The 20,522-nt window shown below is 45.5% G+C and overlaps 1 protein-coding gene across 2 annotated transcripts in view; it reads right to left on the bottom strand.

Annotated features, from left to right (window-relative positions):
• Window positions 1-14,080: 14,080 nt before the first annotated feature.
• Window positions 14,081-20,522, bottom strand: part of txlnba (taxilin beta a) — a 10,064-nt gene continuing 3,622 nt past the window's right edge. Inside the window, exons 3-11 of one of the 2 annotated variants that reach the window (XM_040125097.1) lie at window positions 20,475-20,522; window positions 20,039-20,124; window positions 19,655-19,825; window positions 19,315-19,509; window positions 18,626-18,745; window positions 17,881-17,955; window positions 16,083-16,175; window positions 15,723-15,818; window positions 14,081-15,487 (exon numbers count right to left, since the gene is read on the bottom strand). The exon at window positions 20,475-20,522 is cut by the window's right edge and continues 25 nt beyond it. In XM_040125097.1, the coding sequence (XP_039981031.1) occupies window positions 14,537-15,487; window positions 15,723-15,818; window positions 16,083-16,175; window positions 17,881-17,955; window positions 18,626-18,745; window positions 19,315-19,509; window positions 19,655-19,825; window positions 20,039-20,124; window positions 20,475-20,522 (1,835 nt within the window). In that variant the 3' untranslated portion in view covers window positions 14,081-14,536. Of the gene's footprint in view, window positions 15,488-15,722; window positions 15,819-16,082; window positions 16,176-17,758; window positions 17,834-17,880; window positions 17,956-18,625; window positions 18,746-19,314; window positions 19,510-19,654; window positions 19,826-20,038; window positions 20,125-20,474 lie in introns of both variants that reach the window. The other variant, XM_040125098.1, reaches the window with a different exon arrangement.

Raw genomic sequence — 20,522 nt, 5'->3', positions numbered from 1 at the left:
GAAACTGTGACGTAATGTATTGCAGTTCCTGTCAATAAATAAAAACCTAAATGGAGTTTGAAAGGCGGACGAATGGACCAATTCCTGAGTTGGAGTCCGTGTGAGATGGATGGACAGTTACGTACGAGCCACTGACACGTTGCCTTTGGTCCGAGTTACGTGGACAACTACAAACGACTGAACTGAAGGGAGGACCGGAGGCCCGCTTCCCTTCTGCTCACTTAAACACATCACAGCTAAGCTTGTGAAATCAAAATCTTTGTCGTTTGCAGCGAGGCCACCACCGCAGAGGCCTGACTTAAACACTCGAGGCTGTTTCTGCTTCACGGTGAAGCTCACAGACACAGACGGGAACATCTTACATGCTTTAAGGCTAAATTTTAAGCTAAAGATATGTTCACTTTTTCTTACATCATGAACAATGGACGGACACAGCTAATAATGAGCTGATAAAAGTTGTAATGGAGTATTCTTTGATATGGTAAATTAGAAAATAGGCATGAAATGTGGAGGAGCTGGTGGTGCTGCTTCAGGTTTTCTCCGCATGTAATACAAACCGCAGCCTCTCCATCGGGTCAGCGGGGGTTAATGCCCTGCTCAGGGGCACTAGTGTGTCTCCGCACTCCCGGGTGACTTTTCAAAGGCAGTCAGGTGCCGCCGGAGCAGGAGGAGGAGGAGAGGGGAGGTGAGACAAGTGAGGAGTAAGGAGAAAATTGTCTGTCTAAGAGGCCCACTCAGCACTTCACTGCCTGAAAACCCATCTGAAATCTGTCCTTCAAATGCTTCAGTAGGACTGCAGCGCGCCACACACACACACACACACACACACACACTTGCAAGTAATGGTTCAGGTTGTCTCACTGCTGATAACGAAGCATCTGCAGAGAAAGAAGTGAGTGAACTCATCTGTTGCAATGAGCCGGAGGAAGAGTTTAAATGAGAGAATGACAAGAGAGGAAGAGGAGACACAGAGAGAGAGAGAGACAGCAGGAGTAGTGAAGTGAAACAGAGAGAGGGAGGACACATCTCTCACCCTGCTTTTATCTTCCCACTGACATTGAATTTGGCTCCGATTCAGACAGTTTGGTTCATCAGCAGAACAGGCAGTGATTTTGAGTCTGCAGAGGTCTTCGGACTCATTCTGGGATTAGTTTTTTGGCTCTGTGCTTCCTGTCCTGTAAACTAGTTTATAAACGTCAGGGTTTGCTTCTCCCCAGTGGATTTCAATCAAACGTTATTTATAAGAACAGCCAAAAGGCTCGAGACACACATTTACTTGCGGGAAAAGCGAGCGGAGAAGCGTGTTTAGTATGAGATGGCTTCGGCCCAAATGGCTTCTGTGTTGTTCATTTGGGCCGTTGCTGTAACTTTCAGAGGAAACAACACAATGTTGAGAAGCTGCGTGTTCTCAGCTGACGTTTTTTAGAGAATGAAGTTGCTGGAAGGTGAAAAACTCTCAACACAAAGCAGAGAAATGTCTGACTTCAAACGCGATTTAAGTTGTCACACAGCAGCAGTGAAAAGACCTTGAGCACTTTTGGCTTTGGCTGCTAAATAAGAAGTTTGCTGTACTCGACACTCGATACACGAATAATTGTGAAATAAACGGGAAGTGGCTTGTAGGGTTTCAAGTTTAGCAGCGCATCTGTTGTAAAGAAGAAGAGAAGAGAGAGCAGAAAAAATAAACCCCGTGTCCTGTGAAACTCGACAAATACGTCAACAGGAGATCATAACAGCATCTTGTGGTGTTATGAAAATGAAAAACAGAAAACAAAGCCAGGAGTAGACTGGACACCAAAAAAGAAAGTGATTGCGAAAAAGAGGTTTGAAACGCAGTGGAAGTAATGCGAGAAAAACAACTCACCAAAACTAACTGTTATTTTATTTATTAATCAACAGTTAATTTGATCAAAAACTGGCAAATCACTACTGACAACAGACCACATCCTTCTGTGAAACAGCGGAAATGACCTTTTATTTGAAAGTAGTGCTGGATGCATTGTGTTTCATGCTAGCGGCTCAGCGAGGCACAGACGTTCTCTGAGCTACGCGCTAACGTCGGCTCGCTACAGCTCCCACACTGACGACGCTAGCATGCCGACGCACATTCGCCAGTTAGCGCTACGCGCAGAGTCCGGCCGGGAGGGGGATGTTATTAGTCCTGCGGGTATTGGATCAGAAACCGAAGTACCGGACAAATTAAAACGTGACCCGATGACGGCGCTAGAGGACGAGCTGGAGGTTCACCAAAACGATGACAGTCCACTCTTTCATGGCGATCCATCCAATAGTTGTCGAGATATTTCACCCAGAACCACAAACGTCGACCTCATGGTGGCGCTAGACGAGAGGTCAAGGGCTCGTCAAGGTCAGCGGGATTCACAGACCTATAGCCGCTCCGCTAGCACAGGTAAACGAGCACGGCGTGGCAGAACAGAAGTAGAAAATGCCACTGAAGGACAAAGGAAGAAATGTCTTTGTGTTAGCAGAGATAAACATGAGGCTGATGAGGAAATGTCAGGAGAGGATGTGTGACCAACCGGTGATAAGGAGCAACACACAGGGAAGAAGCAAATGAAAGGGAGATGAAGCAAACGTCCTGGTGCAAATGATGAATTCAAGGGGCAATTTACGAAGGGTCAGAGTATAAGCAGGTGCACTAATGTCCGTACGTGCTTGTACGGAAGGAGAGAGCGCGTCCTCTCAAACTTCCCGCAGCTGCAGTGAAGTCCTGACGCGCTGGAGTGCGTTCGGAGTCAAGGATAAGGTGCATCAGCGGTAATGTTCCCCGGGCAGCGAGCCACGGCGGCACTAATAACACTGAGCGATTTCACCCAGTTTACAGCCCCGACGTGAAGGCGAGGTCGTTCACCCGCAGTTTGTTCCAGTGGGCGAGGCGGAGCGAGCACATTTCAGACCGGGATCCATCCAGGCTGAAGGAGGCCAGATCTCGTTTCCTTCAGAGAGGATTCGGGTGTAATAAAGTAGGAAGTGATTTGTGGGACAAATAACGTAGATTATAGTTTGATCGTGTAAAGCAGTTAATGGTTTGGGGTTTTTTTTACACTGCTACAAAGTGAGTCACTGCAGAGTCACCTCTCAAACTACGAGTGCAGCTTAATCCAAGACTTTATTTACTTGTGTGCGTAGTTACATTATGAGCTGACGTTTTACACGCGGCACAACACCCTGTGTGGCAGAACAAACCAAACCCCGGCTGCAACTAGCGGATCCACTGATATTTACAACACGGAGGAGTAAAGTTTCTTTAAAAAGCACAGAGGCTTTTTGCTGCTTTGCTGTTTTTCCTCAGTTTCTCTTGAAGACCATCATCAGGAGCAGGTGAAGGCTTTAGGAAGGAGCACGTCCGGTACCTACCATACTCTCTGCCCGTGATACTTCCATACTGCGGCCCGTACGCCTGGAAACACAGAGGAGACTGCTCCGCGGTTTCAGTCAGGCAGCAGACCCATGTTTGTTAGCCCGTGGATGTTTTTCCTGCTGCCTGTCGGGTCCTGCGAGATTTGCTGCGGCAGTTTGGTTAATAGCTTTGTGAGTAATTCCGATTTAAACCCTTTTATCGTCTCCGGGTCACTTCATTTTGTTTACTTACTGGAATAATTACAGACATGTGGCACAGCAAGTAAAGCAGTTCTGGATCTCATAAGTGATCAGCTCTATGTAGCCTACAGCTTAATATTTTAAGAGGAAGCATGTCGCGTAACTTCCCCTCAGTACCCACATATCGTTTTACCGTCCTGAGCAGTACTGGAAAGCTCGAGGCTACTCGGCACATTCGGAGCTCTGGACCTGGGTATCCGGAGGCAACGTGACGCTCAAGCCTCCGGTCATTTTTGATTAAAACGTGGTCCTGAGCTTGAAACGGCAGATGTGCCTGCGTCTCTTTTTCCTTTGGAGGGACTCTACTCTGAAGCCGCGACGAACGGGAAAAGGAGGCCATGATCGTCACTGCCCTGCAGAACGACACAAATGAGCGTTTGGTGATCTGATGCCCCCATCGGCAGAACAACATCGCCTGGCTCATCTGACAACGCCACGGTTAAGTCGGACTGGTTACGCATTATGGTTTGGGTTAAAATGACCACTTTGTTAAGGTTAGGGGACGTCCGTAGTCATGGTTACAGTAATAATGACTTTTAAGGTTGGGGAAGGGTCTTGGTCATGGTTAATAGAAGCCAGAGGTGACTGTGGATGGGACGCGGGAGAAGAACCGTCGAATCCCGCGCTGAAGCCCAGCATGTGGCTGATCTGTCAGACCACCCCGAACTTTGTTGCTCCGTAACAGCGTCACACTATTTCTCTCTTTTGCGTCGTGATTCCTGTCCCAGCGCCGTTCAGGTTGGACACTCTGCCTCTGTCTCTTGTCACACTCCGCCCGCTCGCCAGATGTCCCCAAGACTTTCCTCCGGCTCCCAGCTCCACCTGCTCACCTGTTTCCCATTCCCGATCACCGGAACTTAGCTGCCTACCTACACATCTGTTCCTCATTTGCTCCCCTGTATCTGCACCAGCCCCTTCTGCCCAGTCAGTTGCCACATCTTTGCCCATGTCCCAGTGTGTCTTGTTTGGCGCTGGCCATGCTGTGCCCTCTGCTACCCGTTGCCTGTAAGCCTGGTCTTGTGATGTTTTTTGCTTCGGCCACCGGAGGGTTTCGTCACTTGAATGTACACGTGTCGTTTTTGGCCACTTGCTCAAATGCCACGAATCAAAGTATGACTTTACTGAAGAATGTAACGTGCAGTACGCAACAAAAAACGGCAACTGCATGTCCAGTGCAAGTGTCTCACTGAATTGCAATGATGTGTTTACTACTTTTCAGCCCTCTGCAATTAAAAAAACTGCCTGAATTCTTTCTAAATCCGTCCATGGAGTTGATTTCACAGCTTTTCACTGTTTTAGCAGAGTGTGTGATGGGTTTTTTTTTTTTTTTTTCATTTAACTGCAAAATGGCTCCACGGAGTGGGTGCGATGTCTAATGTGCATCCTCTACATCTTTTAAATCACTTGAGCAAAACGAGCACCACCTGATTGTTCATTAGCCGGGGCTCCTGGGATTGAGCAGCTAATGAGTGGGCCGACTGAACAGGACTCCTGGGTAATGTTAGAGGCAATAGAGGCGGTCGAAAGCCCTGCCACGTTTTACGAGCCGCTTCTTTCCAGTGAGGGAGTACACGAAGGCTGAAAATGCGTCTCCTTTTTCAAAGACCTTTTTGGAATAAAGACAGCTCCGTTAACTCATAGTGACACGTTTGGTCTGTAAGTGTGGACTTTTAAAGGAGGCGGCTCCTGAACTAGGACACAGCTAAAGTGTCGTCTGACACCAAAGTGGAAAAATGGCACCGTGCGAGAGATCGGGACTGAGCAGCGTGTCGGATTGTACTGTACTGAAGGCCCGACGGGCAGAAATCCCAACTGCAGTCAGCTGTCTGATCAAATCGCGACCCTCTCAAAGATTAAATTCTGATATCTTTTGTCCACGGCTGTGTTCTCTGCGTTCATCGCAGGCAGCGGCATCCGGCAGACAGCGTCCTCATCAGTCCTGACACACATCATCGGCTGTGCGCTGAGCCGCGAGGAGCTCGGTAGAGCCAACACCATCACACACGCTGCATCAGTAATGACAGGAGCCCCAGACAGAGCCAAACCCTGACGCACAAATAGAACAAAGACCCCGACCCAAGCAGGTCTAACAGTACCGGGATCAGAGCCCACACAGGCCCAAGACCTTATCTAGTTCTGGACCACGCTTGGAAACGCATCTGGTCACAAACGGGTTTTGGTTGAATTTCCTTGACTTTTTTTTTTTTAAACACGTTCATGGTCCCCAGAGGCTGAATCTTAGTGACTTTGATGATCCCATGACTTTTGCTCTAGCGCCACCGTGAGGCTCACATCTGTGGTTTTTTAGTTAAATATCTGAAGAACTATTGGATTCATTGGCATGAAGCTTGGTTTGGATTTTCTCGTTCCCCTCAGGATGAACTCTAATAACTGTGGCGATCATCTGACTTTTCATCTAGCGCCACCATCAGGTCAAAATTTTAACTTTTCCGATACTTTGGTTTATGACCAGATACCTGCAAAACGAATGACATTCCCATCAGCCTCAGCAGTGTTTTTGTATTTTGCAAATGCTAACACGCCGAACTAAGATGGCGCTTATGTCTCATGAGACTCGCTCATGGCTGTAGACTCTTACTCTTTTTGACTGTCTGTCTGTCTCTCGAAGATGCCGGACGGTTTTGCTTGAGCTTTCACAGTGTTCTCAGGTCTAGTGATAATGATGTCAACTGGAAGCAGATCCAAATAAGCAACAATACTGGGCTAAAACTGCAAACTAAATCAGAGACCAGGACCTGTTCTTATCAAGCGTCTCTGAGTAAAAGTGGCCAAAAATTTGATCCTACTTTGTCGAATAATATATAAACTCATTCAAGCAGCTTTCATAACTTGGGAAATGGCTCCTATCTCGGCTGATATCTTTGGGAAAGTGTCCTAACCAGTTAATGGCCTGCAGGAGATGAAGTCTGAGCAGAGATATTCTGTGGGAAGAGACAGATGTTTTGGGATTTCTTATTCGGAGACGCTTGACAAATACGGGCCTTGGTCCAAGCCAAAGAACCCCGCTACGCCAAAGCAATCTATAAAATGAATGAGAACTGGATCAGATAAGAGTACACACAGCATGTAGAAGCGCTAGACCAAAGTAAACTACAGTAGAAGTAATAAGCAGTGTCAGTGCTGCTCAGGGAGATTTTTCATTAAGGTTATCCTCATCAGGTGGAAGAAAAAAAGGAAATGGAAATACGAGTCTAAAGCATGGAGCCAGAACAGCCCACATTTCGGTTCCGACGCTGTCTCCTACAATTTCTGGTTCTACTGCAATTTTACAGCAGCACATATTTGTTAGATGCAGTGTAAACGTTTACCAACATAATGAGGAAACAATATTAATCAACATATCTGGCGAGTTGCAACATGTTTATCAGCAAGAAGTTCAAAGTGACAACGTACGTGGTTTGTTTTAGCACAATATCAACTCACAGCAAATGAAGCATGGTTAAAGTCTTTTAATGGTTCCCCTCCGGAAACCCACAGCACTTGGTCAAGGTGCCGGGGGACTTACGGTGGTCTTGAGACATGAAGCGTGGGACATTTACCTGAAACGACAATCTTTCCCTCACCTTAGTCAAAGAGCTTTTGTTGCCTAAAGCGAACCACACGCAGGACTCTGAATGTGAACCTCGGGGTCCCTGGTGTCGCAGTACCGAACTTCCGAAGGCCTACTGTCCGTCCCCAACACCTGCTGCACCTTTTCACAGGAGAAAAAAAACGTAGGCACGATCCAGCCAGCAGATAGAACTGGCAGAACAAATTAGCCACATAGAGAAGGGATTTTCTAAGAGACCGGGCTGCCAAACGTGTCCTCGCTCTCAGGTCCCATCTCAATCTGGTCCTCGCAAAGACAGGAGGGCGCACACAGGGTTCAGCAGCTGTCGGAGGCAAACACGAGTTCGACAGACAGTGTGTGTGTGTGTGTGTTACGTGAGCTAATCTTCTCGTTCAACACACACATGTCCACGTCAAACACAAGTCTAAAAAGATAGAAGATTAACGTCACGAATGTGGAACACACGAAGCAGAACGAGACAAAAGAGGAAATGCATGTATTCGACACGGTTTGTTGCATGTTTTTGAACCTTTATCTGAGTTTTGGACCTTTCTCTTTTATTGTGAGGACAGTTGTGAGGGTATTCAGGGAGAATTTCACTTCTTCAAAAGGTTGTTTGAAGGCCTGGAATTGATTTTTATCAGGCAGCAGCACGTACAGGAGGATTCTAATAAACAATGGGGGCAGTAAGAGAGAAACACCGGGGACAGTTATGTCAGAACTGTGGTTAAGCTGAGTGTGAGTCTGAGAGTCATGCACAAGCTCATGATTCACTGCTGTAGCGTCATTCATCATTCATCGCCTCCCTTAGATCTAAAATCCTGAGCACTGCAGACACATTTAAAGGGCAGCCGATCACAGAGACGTACTGTTCTCTTGTCTAAATGTTGGTTCGGAAGGGTATTTCCTCCATGTCTGTGCAGATTTGGCCTGGAGCTCATGACTGGTTTAATTGCACTAATATTTAGTTTCCGACAACTTTGTTTTCTGACAAAAAGTGAAAGGAATCAACGCAGCAAAGAGCCATTAAGTGGCATTAAGACAGGAGATTTTCCAGTTGTGTTTCCTAATGCAAGGACTTTTACAATGCTCTATGTGTTTGTGTATGAGGACTGGAAACAACGTTTATGATAAAGCGAATGTCGCCTGTGGTGAATGAATCTATGATTATGCTGCACTCCATCATTTAGCCAAAAAGTAAAGGTCATTTCTGTGGTGATGTTTTTTTTCTTTTTCTTTTTTCTCTTTTGAAGACAAACTGCTGATCTGAGATCATCCCTACAGTAAAAGCTCATCTTTGTTCTTTGAAACAAAATCAGAAACAAAATCTAGTTTTCAATATTAATATATATAACCGGCCCCCAGCCCACACCCACCCCCCGTTGATCAGGCGATCCAAAGCCAAGTCTCGGCTTCGGGGCTCGTCTTCATTTCTCTGCCTTCGGGGGATTTTTGCGTAACAGCTGCTGACAGAGCCGCACTCTGATTCAGATTTGATTTATTTGCAGAATCGTCTTCAGACGATGTCAAATATTTGTATGGAGGCGTAGATACTGGGGGCTGTTTCTGTGTCTGAAGAGTTTTTCTAGTTTGGGGGTTAGCGCTTGGGTTCAGGGTAAAAATGGGAGACGCCCCTGTTTCTGGTTTCCCAGCGACAGTCAACACTGGTTTCTTTCAGCCGTGTATTGAAGAGAAGATGACAACGCTTTCACTGAACATGCGAAGAGAAGTTGAGAGAATACGTCAACATTTCTATCCATATACATATTTGACGCCAACACACGCATCACGAGGACTTTACCAAAAACGTTCAGATGTGTCCAGCTTAAAGAGGACGGTCTAAAAGTACGGGTAGCACAGACGTGGACATAAGGGCCGGTAACTGAATAATACAGGGAGAAAACGTGGTAAAACCCACACGTTAAAAGATCATTTCATCCGTAGAGAACAAAGACGTGTCTATAAGACGATAGATTGTCTCTCAGACTTGTCTTTTTTTTTTCCCTTATGGGAGAGATGTGAAACTAGGTGACAGAGACAGGTGCATGCAGGGGTTGTTGTGTTGTTATTGCGGATTGTCCGGCTGATTTGACCCACTGTTCAACGTGGTCAGCAGCTGACGATATCATTAGCTCTGATGTACATCCCCAGTCAATGCAAATAAATCCATCTCATGACTCCAGAGCGTGACTGAAAACTGTCCCGTTTTTTAGGTTTTCTCCAGTATCACAATAATTCACCGATAGCTCCCTGTACAATCATGGGTACCTTGCAATTTAGTTCGAGTTGTGTAGCCCACAGCTTTCCTTGCTGAAAGCCTATAATTCCTCAATAATAATTCCTTCCATTAACGTATCAACACTTAGGGAGAGGCCCTTTCCTGGTCCGACATCACAGCGTCCCTGTGCACAAAGACCAAAGCCAGGTGGCTAAAGAAATGGGTTTTCCCGGTCTGGCGCGGAAGAAGCTGACTGGTCTGCACAGAGCCCCCACCTCAACCCCGACCAACACATTTGGGATGAACTACGGGCGCCGACCGGGAGCCGGACCTCACTGATGCTCGAGTGTCTGGATGGGAGCGAATCCCTGCGGCAGGTTCAACATCTGGCGGGAAGACGGGCAAGAACGGAGTAAGTGTGTGTGCGCGACGAAGACTTTGATGCCTGAGTGGATGAAAAGGCCAGAAGGTAGAGTATTACCATCTCCATCTCCCTCTCACTCTCTGTCTGTCTGTCCATCCATGCCTTTCAGACTCATGACGCCAAAAATGCAGCTCGGCTTAGTTTAATCGCCAGCACATGTGAAACTCGCCTTCTGCATGCCGGCAGGAGACTTGCATGTTTCCTGCAGATAGGCAGGAGTGTGCGAGACTCAGGGCTGTCTGGGAGACTCACACACACCATTTTAAATGTGATACATTCAGCTCATTTACATTTTCCACCTGCAGGTTCCCATTGAACACTTACATTGTCAGGATTTAAAGCTAAAACCCCTCAAAGCTTGTGGAAAAGCTGTTTTTTTCTTCCTATGAGTTGCAGCTCTGAGCTGTGGATCTGACCTTCCCTTCACCTTAATGTGAATTTTGGAACTTTACGTGAAGTAGGACACATTTTATTATAATGTGGCAACCGGTTCAAGATCACACATTCTTTTCAAATGCTTAAGCAAGATTAGTGAATTATTTTTGTTTTGTACGATTTTAGATTGGAAAAAAAAGGAAAGGAGCACCATTCAAAAGTTTGGCCACCCCGGGACACTTGAGCTCTCAGATAAATGTCAAAGCTTTATAAAAACTCTGACTCCTCAAACCGCCTCCCAAAGACCTTCAGGAAGAATTAGCAGACTCTGCACACCTGCACAAATATGAGCTTCACGGAAGATTAATCAGCAGAAAGCCTTTCCTGCTTCCTTACCATAAAATTCAGGGTCAGAGGTTTGCAAAGGAACATCTAAACAAGCCTGATGCATTTTGCAAACAAGAACTTTTTGGCCGCAACGAGCAAAGGTTTGGAGAGAAACAGATCTCCATTGCGGGGGTTAAGCACAGGGGTGGATCGATCATGCCTTGGGCTTGTGTTGCAGCCAGTTACACGGGAAACAGTTCACTGGTAGAGGAAAAAATGGATTCAATTGAATACCAGCAAATTCTGGGAGCAAACATCACACATATTCCACCCAGAGCAACAGTTTGAATCACTGTTTTAATACTTTCTGGAAACAATGGAGCTCTACGGCTCTGAGGAAGAAGATACATCAGGGTTTGGATACACACACACACACACACACACACACACACACACACACACACACACACACACACACACACACACACAGTACTTGCTAGTAGGAGACATTCAGTGTTTTTGGTCTAAAAAAAAAAAAAAAAGAACATCACCATCTTCACCCTTAAAGTTGAAAATTTTCAAGCCTGTTTCATTACATCAGACTGTTTTCAGGCCAAAAAGGTTAAGAAATACATAAATGAAAACATTCAACAACCGAACAGTTTTCTTCACCTGAACTGAATTCCTGACTCCCTGAGTGGAGAAAAGCTTTGAGAAAATAACTCGGCGGCCAATTTGTTTTTGGAGACTCAACAAAGTGCTTTTTAAATAGACACAAACTGCCAGAAATTGTTGCAGCGCAGTCGAACGAATGGAAGACGAATATCGTGATAAACTGAGAATCTCTCTTCAGGTCAACTCAGTGTCTATTTAGCAGCTTTGGTGGAGCTTTTTATTTCACATGAGCTTCATGTGAAACGAACGTTAAAAGTCAACTGTTGAGCGAACATGAACGAGGAGTCCTTTAAATACTCTGGAAAAAAAAAAAGGATATTTGACCATCTACATATTTAACTGGGCTGATGACGTTCATGTAATATGGGAAAAAAAAGAAAAAAGCCTCTTTCTGGTATTTTGTGTATCAATTTAGGCAAAGACTGGATGAAAATAACTTCTCCGACAAATTCAGAATGACATAAAAGACTGGTCTGGTATTCTTCTTCTTCTTCTTCCTCTTATTATTATGATTATTATTAATAATTATTCTGACGACTTAGCCCATCGTGGATTCATTTATCAATTGAAATTTAGCAGCGTTCGCCGAGTACCTGACGTTAATTTTCCACCCGGGCTGGATGAATCTCAACACGGTGAACTCTATTTAAGGACAAGATTATTGCTTAACTAACATCTGACATATTGAGCAAAGTGCCTCTGCTCAGATCCTTCACGGATCCAAGCAGACTCATTAAATCAACTCTTATCTTCCGTCACGAGGTCGACACACTTCAAAAAACGCTTCAATTCTGCCTCAAATCAAATCCCCCATCTCTCTGTCCTCTAGTCTTCCTCTATCAGCCTTTCATCTTAAACTTAAAAAAAATCCTTTGTACTCCTCAAATGTGACCTCTTTCCTCCTAAAAGGCCGAAATGTTTCCTCTGTCTCTCTTTTTTTTCTGTAATACTGATCTTTTCTCCTTCTTGCACAAAATGTGGAACTTTCAGAAATGGAGTGTTGTTAAGTCTCCAGCGTGAGATAAAGACGTGGAGGGAATAAATCCTCTCTTCTTATCTCCTCCGCTGATTTTCCTTTTCCTACCATTCATGCTGATTCTGGGGTCTGTGGCGTATTTTGTAACAGTCACGTCTGACTCCTGCGCGCATTTACCGTTAAGAAATTTAAGATTATTCCACTATTAAAACATACCATAAAAGACCTTTTTTTTTTTTTTAGATCCGATCAGCAGCTTAGAACAAACTAGAATAATAATCGTACCAGTGGCTCACAAGGAACATCTGACAGGTGACAGAAAAAAACGCATTATATTCACGGATTAATGCTTGGAAAGTTTTTGCTGATAGTTTTTTGCTTTTATTCAGTTTTCATAAACTTCTTTCCAATCACCAAGGAAAAAAGCATTTGTTGGGTTAACCAAACAAATTAGTTTGTAATTTGATCAAAATGTTCCATTAAATGGAAGAAAACAAATTATTATTATTATTATTATTACTATTATTATCATATCCAGTTTTTAATAAAAGACCAATATAGGCAGCAGAGTTTATCCTACTGCTGTATATATTTAGTTCTTACTGCATTTCGACTGTTGGCAAATCAAAGTCCTGTTTAGTAGCTGCTCTGACGCGATCACCATGATTGTCATCAGCAAATGGAGTCCTGGAGAAGAAAAACTGGAAACTACAGCGTCCGCATGTAGACAAGAGGGTAGACAATGTCTGATGATGAAGATCGTCCCATGTGATCGAAAGCACCTGAAAAGCTACTAAATGGAGCATGAGGGGAGACTGTCGAGAATAAACCTTGATCCTCTGCATTTTGAGTGTTTTTGGCGCAAAATGTCACAACTAGGGTTTAGATTTCATGGCTTTTCAGGAGGAACAACAACAGCCAGTTACTGGGCAGCAACGCGGAAGCTACCGCTGTGTTTGGAAGTCGCTCACATTTGTGAGCAGTGATCAGAACGAATCAGACGGAGTGAGACTAACAAGGCGCAGACGCCGCCACGGTTAGTGATCCGGGTCCCCGTTGCTCAGTGGTGGAGAGTGAACCGTTTCAGAGGCACAATAAGGCCTGACAGCATCAAATGTGTTTCCAAAACCTTCAGATCCATTTAGCAGAGATGTGATATGAAGAACTCTGTCTCCATCTGGCGGCTGTAAGGTTGAACTTCATTGTGAACGTAATGGAGATGCAAACACCGTCGCCTGCGTTGGAAAGCGGCTCGGCCTGGTGGATACTTCGTTGCACTGCAGCACCAGAAGTATTTTTTCCAAACTCGTTACACCACAGGTCCCTGTAGGTGGCGTTACACTTCATTCCCAAATGGCGTCTTGGTGCATATGGCATCTGTGTGTGCCACATTTGTATTGTTCCGCAGCAGGTCTCTGACGCTGGCCTGACTGGTATTACGGGGTCCTTTTAACCTGTGATCTTCTGGGGTATGTTTGTGTGTGTTTCTTATATTATTATCTTTGTGAGGACCAACTTCAGGTTTTTTTAGAGGGGTGCGGACAGTCTTGACAAGTGAGGACATTTTGTCTGATCCTCACGAGGTCGTTTGAGGTTAAGGTTAGAATTAGGTTTGGGTTAAGGCTGAAACGTGCTTCTGCTGCCATATGGCCCACAGCAGTATTCATAGCCATCATGCTGACAAGTATGCTCTTCTCTGCTTGGACCCACAGGAACATTTTCAGCCGCAGGAGCCAGGGAATGTTGTACTATGTCAGCGAGGCTCGTCACAAGTATATCAGTGAAAAACGTACGCGAACGCGAAAGAAATGTCGATATTAAAGTTTTCACAGATCTTGGATCATTTGGATGTAAACAGTCAGACAACTGGCTAAAAATAAAATACACAAAATGTCAGATATTCAGAAAATCACTTTATTGGCATCGTCGTAATGCATTGTGATATCTGGTTTAAAAGAGAGCCTACTTATTGGCATAGATGCCAACTAAGGATTTTGTCAGGACATTTCGCTTGACACACAGCAAGCGCATTGACTCTTTACGGCACTTTTGTTAGTGCTAAATATTTCTGTCCTTTCACTCCCCCAGACAGGCCAAAACTAAATCTTTATTCTGTCATTTCAACTGTAAAAAACAGTCGCTTTATTTGTCTGTCCTCGTCTGGTGATACTGAAACTTTAGAAATCGATGGGAAAACACTTCAGCTGCACCAGTTGGGACAAACTAAAGATTTTTAATCTTTACAGAAGGTGTAAAGGCACGGTATGATTTTAGTACGCAGGCACACTATTCCCAAATAACACCACCCACACCCACACCCACACCCACAGCTTCTGCGCAGCCTAAACTTTAGCTGGAGTTCTTGCCGCCCTTCTTCTTCTTTTTCTTTGGTGCCTGCTTCTTGGAGGAGTCGGTGTTGGAGGGGACGGCTGTTTTAGGTGTGTTTGCAGAAGGTGGAGCTGACTCTGAGGTTTTTGGTGCTTCCTCTGATACCTGCACTGGTTCAGCCGGCTGATGCTGGAGCGTCCCGTCTTCTACTGGGACTACTGGTTTGACCTCAACTGGCTCCTCCAAGACTTCAGCCACTGCTGTCTCAACTTTCTCGGCCTCGGGCGTTGGTTCCTGTTCAGAGGGCTGCGGCTGCTGGATCTCCTCATCTGGTTTGGCTTGCTGCACCTCTTTGACTTCGACTTGGGTTTGAACTTCTACCTCTTCTGGTTTTGGGTCTGTTGGTATCATTTCAGAAGTCTTCTCCTCAGGTGTTGGAGCTTCCGGTTTTGACACATCTGGCTTTTGAACCTCGTCCACTTTATCTGGCGGCGGGAGATCAGTTTCTGCTGCATCTGATTTTACATCTATCACCTGCTCAGGGACTGAAACCGGCTCCTCTTTGACCTGAGGTTTGGTTTTGAACTGGGCAAACGCAGAAGCCACCACGTCTTCTTCGGGGTCCACCTCATCATTGTTCTCTTCGTCATTGTCAGCAGGTGTGGGCAACAGGGAGGCAGCAATCTTCTGCAGCTTGGCCTGCTCCTCCCTTAGACGAGTCATGTCCTCTGTCAGGACTGGGTCCTCGTCCTGGAGCTCCTGGATCTCCGCAGGACTCAGGAGGCCAGATTCGTCAGCATCCTCTGATCCGGCGATGTCGCAGACCTTCGACGGGAGGTTCAAGTTAGTGTGACGGACGTCTTTGATCTTGGCATAGAGGACTTTCCTCTCGTCCTGGAGGACATGACACAGCTTCTCCAGCCTCTGAATCTTCAGGACGAACAGGTCGTACTCTTTGCTTTTCTCTGCTCTCTGGAACACGAGAACGAGGGATGGGGAAAACGAGAAGAGAAGAAAGTGAGATATGATGAGAGGAAAATCAGAGAAGTCAGTAGTTTATTCGGTATTTTGCTTTCAGATGCGGTAATGTAACTTTCTAGTCCGTGGTGGTTACTGGGGATACTGGGCTGGGTTCTATCAAGACTCAACGAAACTCCTGGAGGCTCCAAAGAAAGTTCAGACTGTCAAGAAAGCATCATCAACAAACCTCTTCTATCATGTCAGTCAGAGCCCTGTTGCAGTTCTCAAACCTCGTCTTCCACAGATTTGACTCTTTCTCCATTTTCTTCATCTTGTCTGACATCTAAAAGGGGAAGAGTTAAAAAAAAAACAAGAAAACGTCGGACAAGCTTACCGTCGGGACCAGAAACACAGAAAGGTTCGAAATGAGATCCTGAATTTGTAAAATCATTTTTGTTTTGAACGAGAACTGGTCAACACACACCCAGACCTCTTACAGGTGGGTTCCTCAAAACTGGTTCCATAGGCTGAGACTTAGCTCTTTACAAGGCACTTGAATGCCTCACTGACACCAATAAGGCCTCGTGTATAAGAGTTCACCACCTACATTATCCATCTCCTTTTTGAAGCGGACGTAGATCTCGTTGCTTTTGGCCAGTGTCGCCTGAAACTCATCAAACTTCTGGGCGTAGAGGGCCAGCTGTGGACAGATGAAACGGTGAGAGAGTCAGACCGAGACACAGACAAGCACGAGCACAATACTCAAATCAGGTTGGCAGGAACTCAAAACCAGCAAAGTCACTGCAGTTCACTCAGATCATTGCAGAGGCCCAAACTGACTCATCATAATTTGACTTCTGTGAAATTAAAAGATGAAATACTTTTTTTTTTGCTTGTATTGAAAATTAATGTGATTAGTCTGCTGTTGAGAAATCTTTGAAATCTTCATTGTCCAAAAAGACACATCTGTTACAGAGACAGAAGCCTTTTTCCTAAAGGACAGCCAGGTACAGGCACCTTGTATGTTTAAGGAACCAAGCCCTGATTTAAATGTTGGGAACCATGGGGTTCAGGTAATGACCATACACACTGCTGGAGGCCATTAATCACTCATACCAGCGAATGAGGGAGACCAGCCTAATGTTCATTTCTAACTCTTGGAACATTAAAACTGAAACCGAGGAAAGTCTCTAAATATCTTGACGGTTCGGTCAATTCCTGTCTCGTACACGAAGCACCATCTGAATTTTCGATACCAAATATTGTGGTTCGCTCCGACTGTGACCCGTCCTGATTCATGCTTTCTGCTGATGTGACGGTTTTTAATCAAACACTGACTCGTATTAGGGCTGAAATCCCTGCATGTTTTCTATGTAGTGCTCTATATTTACTATGTTCTTATTTGTCTGAGTGTCCATATTAATGCACTATACTGTGCCTCAGAAATTCCCAAAACTGGAGAACGTAGAGTGAACTCCTGAGCGTCCGTCGTAACGTGAGCGATGTCAGGCGCGGCGCGGGCGACAGGGGGAACATCCCTCGCCAGGCGGTCAGAGCTGAGCTCGTGACGTTCGTGAGAGGACGACAAACACCCTGCTTTTTTTTACGTCCCAGTCTTGTCACGGTGCTTTTATTTGTAGAAGCGGTAACTTTACTACCTGACCTTTATCAGGTGGCTACTGCACAAGGGTCCTGGCACAGAGGCGCTCCAGACCACCTCGGTCCTAATGCGTTGAAAGTAAAAAAAGTCACATCATAAAAACAGAGCTGAGTATGTTTCGTGTTGATGTAGTTGTTGTTTTTGGTGGAGCTCACATTCTGCTGTTTCTGTCCTAAGTTTGGGTCATTTGAGAGGCTGATTTCGGACGTCCCCCATTACTGGACAGAAAACATGCCGCATGAGGTTTGGTTTTTCTGATGGACAGTGGCGATGAGGAAGTATGTTACTTAATTTTTATTATTTTTTTTACCTGGGCTGCAGTTTCACATTGATTTTCTCACTAGAACTTTATTCCTGGCAGTGTGGGGAGGGCTTTACCGATTGTATCTAGGTCTACGCCGACATCTCCATGTAAATTTACGCAGAATATGGATTAACACTAAACTGAATACATGAAATGAGAGAGATTTGATGTTTAGAAACCTGTCCCTCTTGTCCGGTTCAAATTTTGAAAGGTACGGCCCCCTTCCTCTGCAAGCCGAATAGCAATCTGCCCCGCCGCTGCCAGGTGTGTGCTGCCGGTCTTTGCGCTCGGCATGTAAGTTTGCTCAGTGAATATTCACCTGTGCCTGCATGACAGTCCCCTGCTCCCTGAGTGTTTGAGCCTGCAGTTTCCACTCAGCGGCCTGAACCAGTAACTGGTTAGAAGAGAACAGACAGAGACGCGTTACAGACGTTTCTTTACCTTCTTCTTCATGGCCAGCTCCTGCTCCTTCATAGCGAAGCATTTCTTTGTTTTGTCAATAGCCTCCCTAAGCAACTACGGTGACAGAGACAGTACACAGTCAATCGGAGTGGCCTCGACACGGCAGGTGACACTGTGATGTGCTACTGACAAGAGACCGAAAATCATATTGAACATGGATGAAGATGCGTCATTCTTTCAAGCATCAGTCAGTTAAGTATAAGGCACATTTATGAAATACGATAAAAGCAAATGACATTCAGTGGCAACGACTGACATCACTAATCGAATAACAGATGCAGAATATGTGAAAAAAACAAAAACAAACTACAGATGAATAATTGTTAACCTTAGTGACGATAATTGATGTGAATGACTTTAAAGTTTGGCTGCTACATTAAGGCAGACATGGCGCTATATATATTCCTGGACTAGAGGAGGTCAGTTTGTGAAAAACAGAATCAAGAATAACTTTACAGGAGTTCCTTCAAATGGATAACATAGTACATTTCTAAATGTTTAAAATGTACAAAATGTTTAAAAAGCCATCCTTTCATGTTTGTCGGTTTCAAAGGCCTCATGTGTGGATGAACATTTGCATTTTAAGGCAACTGCCTCGTAATGAAAACGCTGTGGAGGATGTAATCTGAGCAGAGGTTATCACAGACCACTGTGGTCTCTGAATCGTTTCTGCTTAAAGCTACTTGATCCGAAGGAGCCGGGTCTCGGTTTTGTTTATACTCACATACTCCTTCTCTCTTTTGTGTTTCTCCTCAGCTTCAGCCAGCAGAGCGTTGGACTGCTGAAGTTTGGCCTCCGTCAGTTTGTGCTGCAGGTCGCGGTGCCTGTTGATCTTCTCCAAACTCTGCAGAAAGAGGAGGAGTTTCTTTAACAGAGAGAATCTGAATCGGAAACACTCTCTTTCTCTACCGATTCATCTATCCATCGTTTTCTGGTCACAATTCCCTATAGCCCAAGTTCCAAAACCCAAATATATTCAGTTCACTGTGATTGATGACCAAAACCAGCAAATATTCACATTTGATGAATCAATAATCACAATGGCTGCAGATGAATTTTTTGATGTTTGTCATTTAATCGACTAATTAATTTAGCTCTATATTTTAGAGTAATGTGGATTAAGTGCTACTATATGTCAATATCTGTGTTTATATATCTATATCTATATATATATATATAGAACGTAGGATCACGAGACATAATGTGCGTATTTGTGTCGTTTCATCCTGATGGCTCATTAAAAACTCATCAGGCTGGTGTTATAAATGTTATCAATCATTAATGAAGGGCTCTTCTTCCCCTGCGTTGTTCAAACCTCGTCCCTGAGTTTAGCGGAAACCCGGAAGTTGTTCTTACCAATGACCCGCTGTGACCTACGGTGTGAAACGTTACCACGGTGACCTTTGACCTTACCCCCTCCCTCAGCTCGCACTGGCTCATGAGGCTCTCCAGTTTGTCGGTCAGGTGGCTGTTTTCGCGGCACAGCTTGTCGTTCCGGGCGCTGTGCTGCTCGATCTGAGCCTGGATTTCTGTCAGCATCCTCTGGAAGTGGGAGGTGATCTCCTTCCTCTTCTCCTCATCCTCCCTGCAGCGCTGGAGGGTCTCCTCCTGGGGGGGGGGGTGACAGGACGGGGACAGTGGATGGAGGGACGGTAAAAGAAAAGGGGTTCAATCGTAGCTCCAGCTTTATCTTTTGACTGCAGCGGGCGCATGAACTGCCCAGACCCCCGCCCCCCCTGCTCCCCGTGCTCACCCTCATCGTGCTGTAGTGTGACTGCAGCTCTCGGCACAGAGTCTCCAGTTTGCTGCGAGCCGCGATGCCGCTGCGACGCTCGGCCTGCAGCTGCTGCCTCTCCTCCAGCAGGACGGACACCTTCTGCTGCAGGGCGAGCAGCTTCTTCTCATCGCAGCGCCGCAGGGCTGCCTGCACGGAAGGGGACGGGCTTGCTTTTGCTGTGTTATGGCTAGAATCGTTATGTATGACAACGTAGTTGGTCTCGGGGCCGTTACACCTCCGAGAGATCGGGATTTATGCGGTCGGGCAGTATCCGAAACTGCGCGCGAGGCTAATTGTAGAGGGCAAACGCTGCATAAAAGACTGTAAACGTCAGACTGGAAAAGAGAGGCGGGTTCTCACCAGTTCAGCATATTTCCTGACCACATCCTCCAGTTTCTCCTCCGGGGAGGAGATGTTGTTCAGACTCCGCATGACGAGGGAGACGTCTGCGGAGAAAGAGAGAGAGAGAGCGGCAGCCGGAGGTCATAAAAGCATCCCAGGGGGACGGACAGTGTCCTGTAACACCTTGTGTTTTTCTGCACCGGGGAGCATTTTAGTCGTTCTCTCTACGTTTGTTCGAAGTATTTTATTATTCGGCTGTATCAGGTGGCTGTTTCATTCCTCACTGTGTAATATATCATAATTATACTATTTCTTCTTCTGAGTTTTCGCTCTGATATATTATTAAGTAATGATCCTTTTTTTTCGAGGGGGGGGGCTCTGTTTAGTAGTATGTCATCCTACATATCTCATTTTCTTTTGACACTTTGCGCACTTCGCATTTTTCCAACCTCACCTGTCTCCATGGTAACCGGGATGTCCTCTTTTGCCTCCTCCCTCATCT

Source organism: Xiphias gladius, chromosome 4 (genome assembly GCF_016859285.1).
Source record: "Xiphias gladius isolate SHS-SW01 ecotype Sanya breed wild chromosome 4, ASM1685928v1, whole genome shotgun sequence".
Lineage (NCBI taxonomy): Eukaryota > Metazoa > Chordata > Actinopteri > Istiophoriformes > Xiphiidae > Xiphias > Xiphias gladius.
This window is presented reverse-complemented; position numbering and strand designations above follow the sequence as displayed.